The sequence below is a fragment of the Suricata suricatta genome, chromosome 3 (genome assembly GCF_006229205.1).
Source record: "Suricata suricatta isolate VVHF042 chromosome 3, meerkat_22Aug2017_6uvM2_HiC, whole genome shotgun sequence".
In the NCBI taxonomy this organism is placed as follows: domain Eukaryota; kingdom Metazoa; phylum Chordata; class Mammalia; order Carnivora; family Herpestidae; genus Suricata; species Suricata suricatta.
In genome coordinates, this window is record NC_043702.1 from 119099246 (window position 1) to 119113646 (window position 14401).

Below are 14401 nucleotides of genomic sequence, written 5' to 3' on the forward strand. Positions count from 1 at the left end.
ATGTGAGCAAGGTTTGCTGTCCACGGTGTAAATATTCAATGGGAATAAAACTGGCATGGTACTTTTTTTTTTTTTTTTTTTTGGTTCAGCTCTTTCAAAGATAACGGCCCATCGATGAGCATTTTTAACACACTCCATAGTCTTTTCCTGTGGTGTTAGGTCTCTTTTTTTTTTTTTTTTTCCTGGGTCTGGGGGTTGGGGGGGGTGCTGTCATGGGGGAACTGCCCTTTACATTTTAAGTGACGCTACAGAAAACACACAGAAAGGTGATGGGTTGTGTCGTGCTTTGTGCTGAATGCCGTCTTGCCGTCTCCTCCCTTGTCCTCCGGTATGTTCTGAAGCTGCGTCTGAGATCTGGATCGCCTGTCACTTGGGCAAGGTGACAGGACTAACTCATTTGCTTTGTACATTTCCTTTTACTTTCCTCTCTTCCTTTCTCTGGAGGCATCACATGCTGGTGCTGTGTCTTTATGAATGTTTTAACCATTTTCATGGTGGAAGAATTTTATATTTATGCAGTTGTACAATTTTATTTTTTTCTGCAAGAAAAAGTGTAATGTATGAAATAAACCAAAGTCACTTGTTTGAAAATAAATCTTTATTTTGGACTTTATAAAAAGCAATGCAGTACCCCATAGACTGGTGTTAAATGTTGTCTACAGTGCAAAATCCATGTTCTAACATATATAATAATTGCCGGGAGTACAGTGCTCTTGTTGATCTTGTATTCAGTCAGGTTCAAACAACGGACAATAAAAGAATGAACACATCCCTCATGTGCCTGATTCGGTCTTGTCTCAATGCCCCAGCCTGTGATTTCTTTGTTTCCTATGCTGCTAGCTATCCAAGATCTTGAAGAAGTACTGAACCTGGAAGAGACAAGCACATGAATGAGTTCGTTAGTTCGCATGGAAAGTCTGCCTTTTCTGGGCCAGAGCTGACGGGAGCACCCCTCCCCCTTCCCCAGAGGGACAGCTCGGTTCCTCGGAGGCAGAGATCCGGAGCTCTTCGTTCAGAGTTGGAAGTCTAGAAGTCGTCTGCGGTGTTCACCTCGCCTAGTTTAGAAAACATGAATTTTTGATTCCTGCTAGGGTTTCCCTAGGTTTGTCTGTCTGTAGTTCGGTTGCAAAAAATGAGGTTAGGTTTGAGGTTCAGTACATTAAGGTTCATACCTTGCTTTTTGGTTCGTGGTTTGGCCTATGTTACTTATTTTAGCTATACTTGAAAATTTGCCATCATGTGAAAGAAGACACAAAAAAATGAGGTTTCCAAAAAGACATTCTCCAGGTAGGACTCAGCTGAAGACTTAGTATCACTTAACCAACACGGGAAATACCCACACTGAGATCCTGGCATCGTATTTCTGAGAATGGAAACCTGTGACCAGGCCCGCCCGCCCCCAGGCTGTGGAGCGGAGTTGCCCTTCCGCCCTGCTCTCTCCCGACAGCCCCGAGGCTGCGGAGGCTCACACTCCCTCCTGACTGTAGCCTCCCATTTATTAGCCTGCAGACCTGCTTTTCTTGTTTGTTTATACCTGAGAGGGGCACCTGGGTGGCTCAGTCGGTTGAGCGTCTGACTTTGGCTCAGGTCATGATCTCACAGTTCGTGGGTTCGGGCCCCACATCAGACTCTGCGCTGACAGCTCAGAGCCTGGAGCCTGTCTTCAGATTCTCTGTCTCCCTCTTTCTTTGCCCCTCCCCTACTCATGCTTGCTCTCTCTCAAAAATAAATAAACCTTAAAAAAATACCTGAGACTTCGCTGTTTCTAGACCAGCAAATCCTGTGATGGCAGCTTCATACCAGAGGGGCACGGATTCCACTTAACAAAAACGGCAAAGGGAACCGTGGCAAACGGCACAACCGCTTGGCCGAGCTCTCAGGAGCCCCCTCACAAAGGAGACCCGACGACGTCTGGCCACAGCAGACCCGCACAGAGCTGGTTTCTCAGAACGTGTCCCTCACGCTCCTAGAGCTAGCAGGTCTCGTTCCTAGAGCAGGGGGTGGCTCAACCCCCTGAAACCACTCCTCTTCCAGGGGCCTATCAGTCGTAGATGGGACTTTACACACAAGAAGGGGAAGGTGTTAGGTCTGGGGAGAGGAGAACACAAACTGGGACACAGGCGGTTAGGCTGCAGTTTTGAGGCTATTCTCAGGTCCCAACCTTAGACCTGATCCCCGCTTTACTATTCTGAGCTGCTGCGTGCGTGTGCGTGCGTGCGTGCGTGCTCTCTGCCCGTCACTTCAGGATCCTGCCCGAATCTCCTGTGCCTGTCACCTCCAGTCTGCAGCAATCCAGTCCCCACGCTGAGCCGCTATGAGACTCTGGCACGGGGTTTGTAGTCTGACTCGCAGAGATCTGCTGACCACTCTGCGCCGAGCACCCTTCTGACAGCTGGGGGTAGATCTGCACGTGAACCAACACGCACCTGTCTGCCTTCCTCCGCAGGTCACGCACTGGTATTAAGTACTGCATGTCTTGGGATTCTTGCTTCTCTACATTTATCAATTCTGCCTCTTCTCATAGTATCAGCTTATTCCGTCCCTTATTAGAGGACACTTTTTGGGTAGACAGTTGGGGCCATCTCCCTTCTCTGTGATGTTCTGACATCCTAGGAGGGGAAGTCCAGTCAGCTACTTAATTCCTCGCACTGAATAGAAAGGAATGAGTTTTTCAAAGGCAGTATCTATCAGACGTATGCTGAGAAGCGCTTGCAACCAAGAGCGTCAGAATAATTACAGCCCAGAGGAAAACCGGGTTCTCCCTTCGGTGTCTTTGTTTTCTTTTAATCCATCATATCCTAGTTCCTGAAGGCAAGCTTTGGCACCGAGCTAGCACGTCTTCAGCCCAGGCTGATCTGCCTTCCAGTGAAGGGGATACAAAGCCTTGGGCTCAGAACTGGTCACAAGCAATATGCTCTAGCTGGAATTTAGTCACTTTTGTTTTCATTGTATTTATGTTGTTACCTTCACGTAAGGACAAGTAATACTAGTCTTACATTTATGGCAGTCAGACACATTTGTTCAAGTCAAACACTGGATAGAAAGAAAAATGGCAAAAAACAAAAAAAAAAACCCTTTGGTGGTGCTCAGATAGGGTATAAAACTCCTAAAAGTGAAACACGGCCAACAAGAATTTAGGAACATTTGGCCCAAAGGACAGCATTAGCAGAAGCCAAGTTTTCCCAGTTCTGTGCCTGTTTGGGCAAAATCGAGTTTGAACTCTATTTTAGAACAATAGCAGGCCCTGTCTACCCAAGCTTCACTTACTACCAGAGGGAATAGCTCCAACTCCAAATGAAAAACATTATCGGTAATCAGAGACGAAAACCTAGTTATCAAGACCTTGCAAAGTCCAGTGATTGCTCCAGTTCCTGGCCTCTTAAAGGATTAGTGCCACTTCTGTGTCGGTGTAGGTCTAGCCCATGGAGGAGAACTGGGGGAGGTTACTCTGAGGCCTCAGGACTAAGGAACTCTTCAATACAGAGGGAAACTTATCCAAGGAGCATTCAAGGGCAGTTTTAATCAAGTAAAGTGATCTGGGTTTCAAATTCAACAGGGAAAATGCGCCTCTCTCTTCCCAAAGAGGGAGCCAGCACTGACCCACAGGGACCGATGGCTATCTACCATCAGGTGGGCCCTGCGCTGGGAGAGCTGATGAGAGTGAGCGAGCCTGTTACGCTCCCAACTGATGGCTGTGGTTAGCACTCCTGTCCTACCCAACGTGAAGCGAAGAGGGTTAGCGCAAGGCAGACCTTGGCTTGTGTTTAATTTTGTATGTGCCTCTTAAATACTGTGCGCATCAATCTGTTCTGAGAAATTAAGTATCTTGTTAAGAGGCGCTGACTCTTGTTGACTAAAGAACCCGGCTCTTTGGCCACAAATGAATTCCACACCCTAAGGCCCATATTGCAGTAAAACTGTGATATCTCCAGCTTGATTCACCACAAAGCCTTTAAAACACTGGGTTTTCACAAAATCAGGACTCTTCCAAGCAGTTGGTAAATGGCTGCCTTTTCCAGGGAAATACATACCTTCCCCTAGTACCGGCCCTTTGCAGACCAGGAAGGAGGTGGCACAGGGTGACAGGGAACCCGTGTGCTCAGCCAGCTACAGTGCCCATGAGTCACTAAATCAGTCCTCCGGTTTAAGTGCTTCAGAATCCAATATTTCATTCCTGTGAAAGGTGGCCCTTCAGTGCCCATAGCTTCCTACAGGGATTTCCGGTTATTAAATTAAGTGATGGGGAGACAAGGAGCTGTCCTTGTCTTGATCCACTCATCAGGTGATGGGCATTTAGGCAAATTTACTCCTCAGAGTAACACTCTGGTTTCTCTGCAGATCACATAAATCTTTCGCCTTTTACTAAAATGACCCGTGGTCAGCATGGCTAAAATGAACAAATCAAGAAGACTATAGATGCTGGCGAGGGTGTGGAGAGATGGGCACCCTCCTACACTGTTGGTGGGAATGTAAACTGGTGCAGCCGCTCTGGATAACAGTGTGGAGGTTCCTCAAAAAACTATCCATAGAACTCCCCTATGACCCAGCAATAGCACTGCTAGCGATTTACCCAAGAGACACAGAAGCGCTGACGCATAGGGGCACATGTACCCCAATGTTCATAGCAGCACTGTCAACAATAGCCAAATCATGGAAAGAGCCTAAATGCCCATCACCTGATGAGTGGATCAAGAAGATGTGGTTTATATATACAATGGAGTACTACATGGCAATGAGAAAGAAATATGGCCACTTACAGCAAAGTGGATGAACCTTGAGGGTGTTATGCTAAGTAAAATAAGGCAGAGAAGGACAGATACCATATGTTTTCACTCATAAGTGGAACAGGAGAAACTTAACAGGACCACGGGGGAGGGGAAGGGGAGAAAATAGTTACGGAGTGGGGGGAGGCAAACCATAAGAGACTCTTAAATATTGAGAACAGACTGAGGTTTGATGGGGGTGGGGGAGGGGGAAAATGGGTGATGGGCATGGAGGAGGGCACTTGTTGGGATGAGCACTGGGTGTTGTATGGAAACCAACTTGACAATAAACTATAATAGAAAAAAAGATTAAAAAAATTTCTAAAAATGACCTGTGGGTGAGGATCAGGCCTTGGGGGAAGATTCTGGTGACCCTGCACTGGGGCCTCTGGGCAGCAAGAGGACAGTATAAGGCTAACAGGCACTTCGGGGTGCTACCATAGAACATGGAACATGACATGAGAAGTCTGTGCCCACAGAAACCTTTGCCCAGAGCTGGCCTCTCTTCTTTCATTCACAGATTTCTCCAGAGCCACTTCCTATGTGCCCAGTGTTGACCGTGAACTCGAGGAGGGGAGTATCCACACAGATGAGGTCCCTGTTCTGTAATTTTTGCCTTCACATTTCCAAATATCTTTAATGGCCTAAACGATTCTCTTATCTGTAGTTCATTGCCTTTTCCTCCTCCTTCTGCCAATCATCCACGTAACTAACACAACAAACACACCCATCCAGGATAAATAACCCAGTGATGTGTGAGCCCTGGTCCTCAGAAATCTCATATCCGGAAAAGAGGAGAATCCAGGTCGTCAAATCAACATCCTATAGTGTGCAGTGATGCAAAGGGAAATTACTAACTGCTGGTGGGACACAAAACCTTTCATAGGGGGGTTAACATTTGACTTGAGTTTGGACGAGAAGCCACATTTGGTGTAGACAAAGGGAACAGTGAACTATAGCGGACTCTACAGCCACCTGGGCTGATGGGCCATGCTACTTGACCAAGCTGAATAACCAGCTTACGCCTCTTTATTCCCTCACAGTGTCCAGTCTAATTCACACGTGAGCCTCACTTCTCAGGACAGCTCTGTGGAGTCGTTCCCCTCCCTGCACAGAGCAGGGTCCCAAGGCGCAGGGACCCATGGCTTCCCAGTGCAGTAAGTGGGGGCGCTCGCTAAGTGAGCAGGACCAGAATTTGAACCCACACCTGCAACCCTAAGCCTCTTGGCTCTAAGTCTCCCATGGAGCAGACTCTGCATTTGCCTGTTTCCACATTATGGAACATTCTCCAACAATGGGATTCAAATAACTAAGTCGCCTTTAACGGCTTCAAGTGTAGACACAACAAAAGCTTCCAAGGAATTTCTCATTTTTTCCCTGAATGTAGTGTGTAGCAAAAGCAGATCTCAAGGCTAGCGGTTTCTAGTCCTTTCCACCACTCAAGCCACTAGTGCTTGCGGTGAGTGTGAAATCTCTTTGCACAGTGATTAAATCTGACTTTGTATCAGAGTCTGCCTCGGGTTTTCCACAGACAAGTGAATTGGGCACTTTGGAGGTAGAGTCAGGCCACCTTGTTGCCAATGGTTCTTAAAGGTTGCCTGGGCATCAGAAATACCTTACTTTTCTCCTTTTAAGTAAGAGTCTAGATGTATTCGAACATTTATAGAATTTCTCTCTCCCCATGTCATGCATGGGGTTCAGGCACCGAGTCAGGATACTTGTCCCTGTACCGTTGATCTAGATAGATTTTCAGATAAAATCTAGTCACTCTGAATTTGATTCAGGTGTAATTTTGCTAGTGTTCCAATATCACCATAATGACTTTTAAATACACCATCCAGTTTGGCAGAAAAATGACTCTCCACTTGGGCCCCCTCCTTCCAGGGATGGTGTGACAGGAGGGTGGTCTGTGCCATCGCACGGGGCCATGTCCCAGGAGGGCCAGGCCTGGCTTAATGTTCTTTCCATGCTTCCTCTTGAGATTCTTAATTGTTTTTGAACAGGGGACCCTACATTCCATTCTGAGCCAGTTGTGTTTGTAGCCACGGGCCTCTGGGTACTGTGTGGAGGGCTACTTCTGCGTGGTTTTCCTGGTGGGAAAGGTGGTGGCAAGAGCTACTTTGAAAACAAGCTGTCAACAGATCTATGGTGGGAGCTGCTGGGTGGGGGGAGGCCAGGGCCGGAAGGTACGCCTGGAGAGGAAGAGGGGCCTTGGGGCAGGGGTGAGGAGCAGAGGCCTTGCACACACGGAACTCCAATCCTGCCTGAACCTGGGCTGGGCTCCCTCTCCCTCTCTCATCTCCAAACCACCACCTGTTTTCCACTACCCCAGTCCAGCGCCAGGACGTAGGCCATTGGAAGGAAAGAGATCAGAGCGAAAGGGAGTCTGGGATTCTCCGGATGGAAGGGCTCAGAGGGGACATCCGCCTTGACAGAAAGGAGACGAACAATCGATCCTTGCCTGGCGATGGCAGCCCCGGAACCCCGGATTCTCCCTGCACAGCTTTTGAGAGGCTGTAGGAAATAATGCTCAACTGAGTCCTAAGAGTCCATATAATTTTACTTTCTCCAGACATTCAGAGGCCATATTTGAAAAGCTTTACGACAAAATGACAATTTCACATTAAAACGCCCATGTATTTCGGTAGTTCTGGCCATCAGCGTGCTCCAAGCTCTCTTTTCAACCCCTCTTGCTTTCTTACTGCCCTCCACCAATGACAAGAACTCCCTTTTTGAAGCTGGAAAGTAATTCTTCCTCAACACAGAATAAAGTAGCACGGACTTTTTACTGGAAACCTATACCTTTTTTTCTAATATAATTAAAGATGTGGGAGTCCCTTCCAGAAGTTCATTCTAAAATTGTGTTTCATGACTCATTATCTGGCCTCTGTTGCTTTGACAGTGTTTTAGGTTGTAGCTAGTCCCTCCCTGGCTTTTGGAAACTCTAAAATTATGAATAGACATTTGTCACTTCTGTTCCCCTCTCCTCCCTACTCCCAATGACTAAAAAAGTCCACTCTGCAAGTTACCGTGGCTCAGCGTGTGCTACGGATAGCTGTTCAATATTTCCATCACCTACCTCTTCTTGAAAAATGGACTCCTTGCTACGTGTACTTTAACAGATGATTGTGTGGAATTCTTACAACTAACTTTACAAAGTATACATTATTAGTCCTGTTTTCAGTTGATCAGCCAGAGGCTTAGAGCTGACACTTTTTCTCCAAAGGCACAGAACTCTGTCTCATGCCTTGGGTTCTGCCTGGGCTGGTTAAGCGCTCCCACAAAGAGTGGAGCCTGCTTATTGGGGTCTGACTCTTGGCCTTGCCATTTCCTTGCTGGATGACCTTGAGGAAGTCACGTTACTGTGACTTCAGTTACTGAAGAACTGTTTCCCAGATTCTGTATCTATAATATAATACTACTTATCATATAGGGTTGTTAAGGAAAGCATTTAAACCAGTACTGGCATGTAGTGAATACTCCGTAATATCCTCATTGCTGGCTCTCCAATATGCTCACAGCGCTGTGGCCCATCCTAATGTATGTCGATGAAGCCATGGATTTCTAAAGTACTTCAACACCCTCTGAGAGCCCTGCCCAAAGCGCACAACCTCACAACCAGGCCATGAATGACAAAGGCAGATGGAGGGCATTGTGGACAAAGACAGTAAAGATGCATAGAACCAAACGCAACGGGTAATCCTTAATTGGGTCCAGAGCAGAAGCATTTTTTAATTTTGCTACAAAAGACATTTATGGATGAAACTGGTGAGGTGGGAATGTCTGTAGGTAGATAGCAGCACTATATTAACTTCCTGTTTCTAATCATTGCCCTGTGGTGACAGAAGATAGAGCTCAATGGTATGGGAATTACATGGGAATTAGATCTGTATCTTATGGTCAACTATGTATAGAATGATATTAATCCCCACACATGGGCGCAAAGTGAGAGAGCATGAGCGAGAAGAGGGGACGATAGGTAAATCCCAGTGACCCAGTAAAACGTTAACATTTGGGGAATGTGGGTAAAGGGTGAGGATGCTGAATCTGGGCTTGGAAGAACTGAGTTTGATTCTAGCCACCATGTCCTAGTGGTGTTAGGCAACTATGTCAAACTCTCGGAGGCTGTTTCTTAATCTAAAAATGGTGGACAATACAACCTGCCTCGTTGGGACGAATGTATCCATAGCTTACAGGTAGATTTACAAGGATGCGGCGCAGCGCAGGCTGGGCCCCGCTAGAAGTCTGAGTAAAGCAGGGGAGGACACACTCAGATAAATGTGGCAGTTCACATTAGAAGCTTGCTTCTGCCGATCCCCCCCAGAAGAAAGGTTTTTGATAGAACATATCCTATTCTTAATTGTTTTTATTGAGAAAAGAAAATATAAATACAATGATGAATTCTTGAGATTAATGATTTTTCAATCTGCCTGCACATCAGAATCACCCTTTGGAGCACTAAAACATAAATACATGCTTGGGCCCCACCCCGGGAGAAGCTAACTTCTTGCAAAGGTCCTGGACATTCGCATTCTCAAATGGCTTCCCAGATGCTTGTGCCGCTCACCAGGGCAGCGGACTACTGCCCTAGACAGGGTTACTGAGAGGAGGCGCCCCAGAAATCAGGGCTGGAGCCGAGCCCATCTGATGTTGTTGTAAGTGATCTGAAGGAAAGAATGAAGCCTATCAGTTACCTTGGCTCTTGCTGGCATTCGCAGTGCACAGGGGGCCCTCGACAGGAAGAGCGTGCCAAGGAGATGGGTGGTTGGCCTCATGCAATGAAACGGGGAATGTGGGCAAAATGGAGGCAGTGAACTTGAAGAGGGTCATCGCGGGTGTTCACGGGAAAGAAATCAGGGCAGCTCACAGAGTGAGTTCTATGAACAACATACAGTGAATCGGAAAGGCACAGTGGAGTGTGTCCTGTTGTTTCCCCCAAGGACTTGAGCCTGCGGGGCAAGTGCTGTCTGGGATGCCGTCATTGCTGGCTGACCTCATAGAGGGTACTGGAAATGAAACGCAAGGAATGCGGGTACCCCTTGACGACAGCACCAACAACACGGGGTGTCTGTTTCCTGGGAAGTTCTTGTTGCTGTACCTCGTACACACCGCTGTCAGAAAAAGCTCCAAGATGAAGATAATGGAATTAGAAAACAGCATCTAAAATTATTTAGACGATAGGACCTTGCTTTTATAAAGACATATAAGTAAAAAAAAAATGCTCTCAGATCAGATGCGAGCTGACAGGATGTGTAATCAGAATTTCTTAGATAACGAAGAGAGTAGGAGTGGACTTTTTCACTTAAATCTGGAAAGAAACTGAGAGAGCAAATGGTGAGATAATTTAAGATTTAAGGAAAAAATGACTTCCTTATATCCAAAGATTTGAAAGTTCAAAATGTCTATAGGATCATATTTTGATAATATCTTTTAAGGGCAAGCTGGAGATGTTTGAGAAATAGTCTTCAACTCTGATGTACAGGTTATAAAAAGCAATTGCCATAGTTTTCTATAGGCCATTCTTCTTTAAAAAATTTTTTTTATGTCTTTATTTTATTTTGAGAGAGAGAGAGAGAGAGAGAGAGAGAGAGAGCGAGGCAGAGAGAGAGGAAGACACAGAATCCGAAGCAGGCTCCAGGCTTTGAGCTGTCAGCACAGAGCCCAATGCAGGGCTCGAACCCACAGACTCTAAGATCATGACCTGAGCCAAAGTTGGATGCTTAGCTGACTGAGCCACCCACGCCCCCTCCTATAGGCTATTCTTGACTGTTCCCAGCAAAAAAGCTATGCTGGGCTACATACATTTGAGTGAAATTTTAAGTTTCTGGTGATGTAACTGAAGAGTCTGACGCACAGTCCCCAGGGAAAGTGAGTTGGGACAATGGGCTGAGCCGAGGCAGCCAGTACTCCTGGTGGGGAGACAGGGGTAGGAGAAGGACAAGGAGGAGGTGAGGAGTCCCCAGTTAGGAAGACTGGGTGGCTCCCAGGCAGTCCTGGTTCTGTCCACCACCTCTGTCACACGGTGTCCCCGAGAACCACTTGTCCCCCAGTGAAAGCCTCAGTTGGCTCCCTATTTCCCACCGCAAGACACGAAGTCTAAGTCTTGGCTGAGCTTTCATAGAGCCCGACAATATAGCCTCTAAAACCAGCAAGCTTGTTTCCTCTTCCTTTCCTGCCACTCAAAAGCAGAGAGAGGACTTCACCGCTTGAATATCCTTTCTTTCACACCCATAACTCCTGCAGGGTGAGGGGTGCCCCTCTTCCTGCTCCCTGCGCTCCCGACCTGGGCACACGCCGTAGGTCACAAGTGCCCACTAAGCAAGTGCCGAGAGTGTTTCCTCGTTCTCTTCTTCATGCCCTTCTCGCCCACTCTTCATCCAAGCTGACTATTGGTTAAAAAGAGGCGTCTCACATCATCTCCATCATTGCCCTCTGCCAGCCATGCCGACAGAACAGTAACAAAAGCTGACATTCATGAACAGAATGGAAAGGGCCCTGTTCCTAGGCCAGCAGATGGCTCATCTGCAGAGAACAAACCGCAGTAAAGAACTGGAGAGGATTTCAGGAGGGGAAGAAGTGAGTGGCTATATTCCTTTTAAAAAAGGTAAAGTGCTTAAGAGGCAAGTATGACAGAGACATGCTTCAGTGCTTTTCCTATCAAGACTTCATCTTAACTTACTTTCAAATAAGAGTAGTATTGGCCCATAAGTACTCCAGTTCTTCAGTTTGGGGATAGCCTGAAAACAACGAATTATCTAAAGCTTTGCCAGTTTACAGATTTCACTTGGAATAGATGGGGGTTTTTTGTTTATAGCTCTATTCTGAATGGTGTAACTTTGCCTTGGCCCCTTTGAAAGTCTAGATCATTTAATTCATGTTTCATATTCTCTGAAAATACTCGGAATAGTAACATCAAAGGCTGAACCAGAACTCAACCAATTAAAATAATGGCCTCTACCACAGGCAGACTCCTCTGGTGCTATTTTAAAGATTAATGTAGACGTATTCAAGAGGTAAGGATTCTGTCTTTGGAAACTTTACAGGAGAGAGAGGTGGCATTGTTTCAAGATAACGACAGAAATAACCCCACTGAAAATAATATAGAGATCGCCAGTGCATACTCACTGCCCGTTCTTTTAAGAGAATTTTGATTTCATTGGGAGAAGCAAAGTGCAAAGCTTTCATTACACATGGGTGGAGGGAAGTTCAGACCCAGGTCATGTAAGCAAGAGCTGTCAGGTAGGGCTTTTCCAGGAAAGCTCCTTAAGCGCAGGCACACTCGGCTGGTAGTATCTCTTTGCCTTTTGCCCTTCAGTTCTCTATGCCCGGACCGGGCACATGATGCTAGCGCAGAGCGGCCACCTTGGACCTCAGAGGCAGTCACGAGGGAAGGGCCAAGACTACCGCAGTGATCTCAGGCCTGAATTCTTGAGCTGCCGAACCACAGCCTGTCATGGCCTCCTCGCTGCTTGCTTCCCGATAAGAAAACTTCTCGTTTGTGCTATTCTTGGCATTTCTGTTCCCAGCAGCCAAATTCTTAGCAGATATGAAGAAGAGGAATAACCAGAGCAATGATGTTGTGTTCAATATTGCTTATAATACGCACGCTTCTCTCTGACCTACGGCTGTTATCTGTGCACGGGGGTACGGGAAGCTGAGGTTTGGGCCCCGCAGCCAGGCAAGCATCAGAGTTATGGTTGGAGTCCGGCAAGCTCATTTTAACCACATGATGTGCCTTGTACCACCTGCTGAGAAGCAAAGTCAGTCAGGAAGGGGCTCAGCAGAGGTTTTGGGGCTGCGCGTACGCTTTTCCCATGCTCTTCTCCTTTACGCTAAACACACATTGTCCATTTAGGCATCTCCAATCAAGATGCCTAAAACGTACTAACCTAATGTTTAAAAAAAAAAGAGTGAAGTCCGATCCAATAATTGCAGAAAGAAAATCTTCCCTATGGGAGGATTCAGCTCCACCTGGTCCATTCTTGTCCCCTTCCTTACACCCTTCAGCCAAAGTATTGGAGCTGGGCCTCACCCTCCATCTGTGGGAGTCTGCAAAGAGACTGATCTTCACTGATTTACTCAATCCTTATCCTTTTGGATGAAATCATCACCAAGGGAGCTAATTAGTGGCAGCTTCGTTGGTGTTTTCTGCAGCACAAGCACCACGCCTACCACCTGGGACCTAACATGGGTGGAAATGATCTACCTTCACTGGGACACACTTGGGTTGATTCTGAAACAAAACAAAACAAAACAAAACAAATCACTCTGAAGCCGCCAATGATTGTTCAGAGGCCCTTTCCAAGCATGGAATGACCTTTCTGATCAAGACTGCGCTTTGAATCAATCACAACGCAACAGTAAATTGGAGGGAAATTTCGAAATACTGGCGAGGATAGTTAGATCGACTGCAAAATTATGGAATAGGTTGGAAAATTGGAATCACAGAAATGAAGTACTGAAAGAGACCTGAGAAAATTCTGCACCATCACCTCAAATATATTACTGTCTCCTGGTTATGTTCTCTCCATTTCTTAAAGAGGAAAATATAGATGTTTATCACGTCTGTTGCAGAGCTCCATTTTAGACATGTAAAACCAGATGTTCATGGGACAGATCCAACCAGAAGGAGGTGGCACTGGTGACCTATGGTCTCCATCTCCTCTCTGTCCGGCCACTAGCGTTTTCTCTCATCACTCCTGACTCAGAAAACAAGACACGGTCCTTCCCAACCTGGTCCGAGTCAACTGTTCCAAGGTCTAGCATAACCTTTCAGTCCACTGGTTAATGGTCAGACTAACCAGCTAGTTCACGGGTCTCAGTTTGGTAGGTAAAATATTCAGTTAACGACATAAGACACCAAAATGAAAATCACTTCTACACCAAAGGCAGAAAGATAAACTCTGTCGCTTGGGACTCTCTTTCTTTTGAAAAGTTTTAAAACATCTTATAGTACAAAAGGGAAAATGCTTTGCTATTTTGGGCCTCTCCTTTCATTCTTATAAATGACATCTGTAATGTCAACATTCAGTGAAAGCTATTCGGAATTTGGCACTTTTAATTCATGTGAAAATGCCAATTCCACTGAGAAAAGAAGATATTAGAGTTATATTTAACATAAAGTGCAAATATTTCATCAAAGTGGGTTCAGGATGAAAATGTTAATTATATGTAAAAATTAAATATCACCTTATGAATCACTTGTCTTGGCATCATGGAAAATTTTTCAGCCTTCTCTAACAAGAGTGTCAGATCTTGGGAACAGTAATTCATAAATGGCCTGATTCCACAATGAGTCACAGTGATTAAAATACTCTGGATAAATGTTTCACTTATTTTTATTGTTGGGTCAAAACCACAGTTTATTTGATTATCTGTATTGGTAACATTCTTGAAAGAGTCCCGTTTGCCACTCTGCCCTCTCTCAGTGCGCCTCCATGTTGTTGGCATACACAAGAAATGCGTGGACAGGATTAGCGGGGTACAGTGGGTACCCTAAGACTTCAAAACCCACAAAAAGAAGCTTATGAAATATGCAGTCACAGTGATTATATTAAAAAAATGGAGCTTTTTCTCTTGAACAAATGGTCTGGGCATCAAGGTCAGCTTACTGAATCTTTGACCCTGGGAGTTCTAAG

At 45.9% G+C, this 14401-nt stretch overlaps 1 protein-coding gene across 2 annotated transcripts in view; it reads right to left on the reverse strand.

The window, feature by feature from the left end:
• Positions 1–576: 576 nt before the first annotated feature.
• The window catches only part of NME7 (NME/NM23 family member 7), a 259575-nt gene continuing 245750 nt past the window's right edge, over positions 577–14401 (reverse strand). For both annotated transcript variants that reach the window (XM_029934985.1, XM_029934986.1), the window contains exon 12: positions 577–869. In XM_029934985.1, coding sequence (XP_029790845.1) covers positions 837–869 — 33 coding nt within the window. In that variant the 3' untranslated portion in view covers positions 577–836. The remainder of the gene's footprint in view (positions 870–14401) is intronic.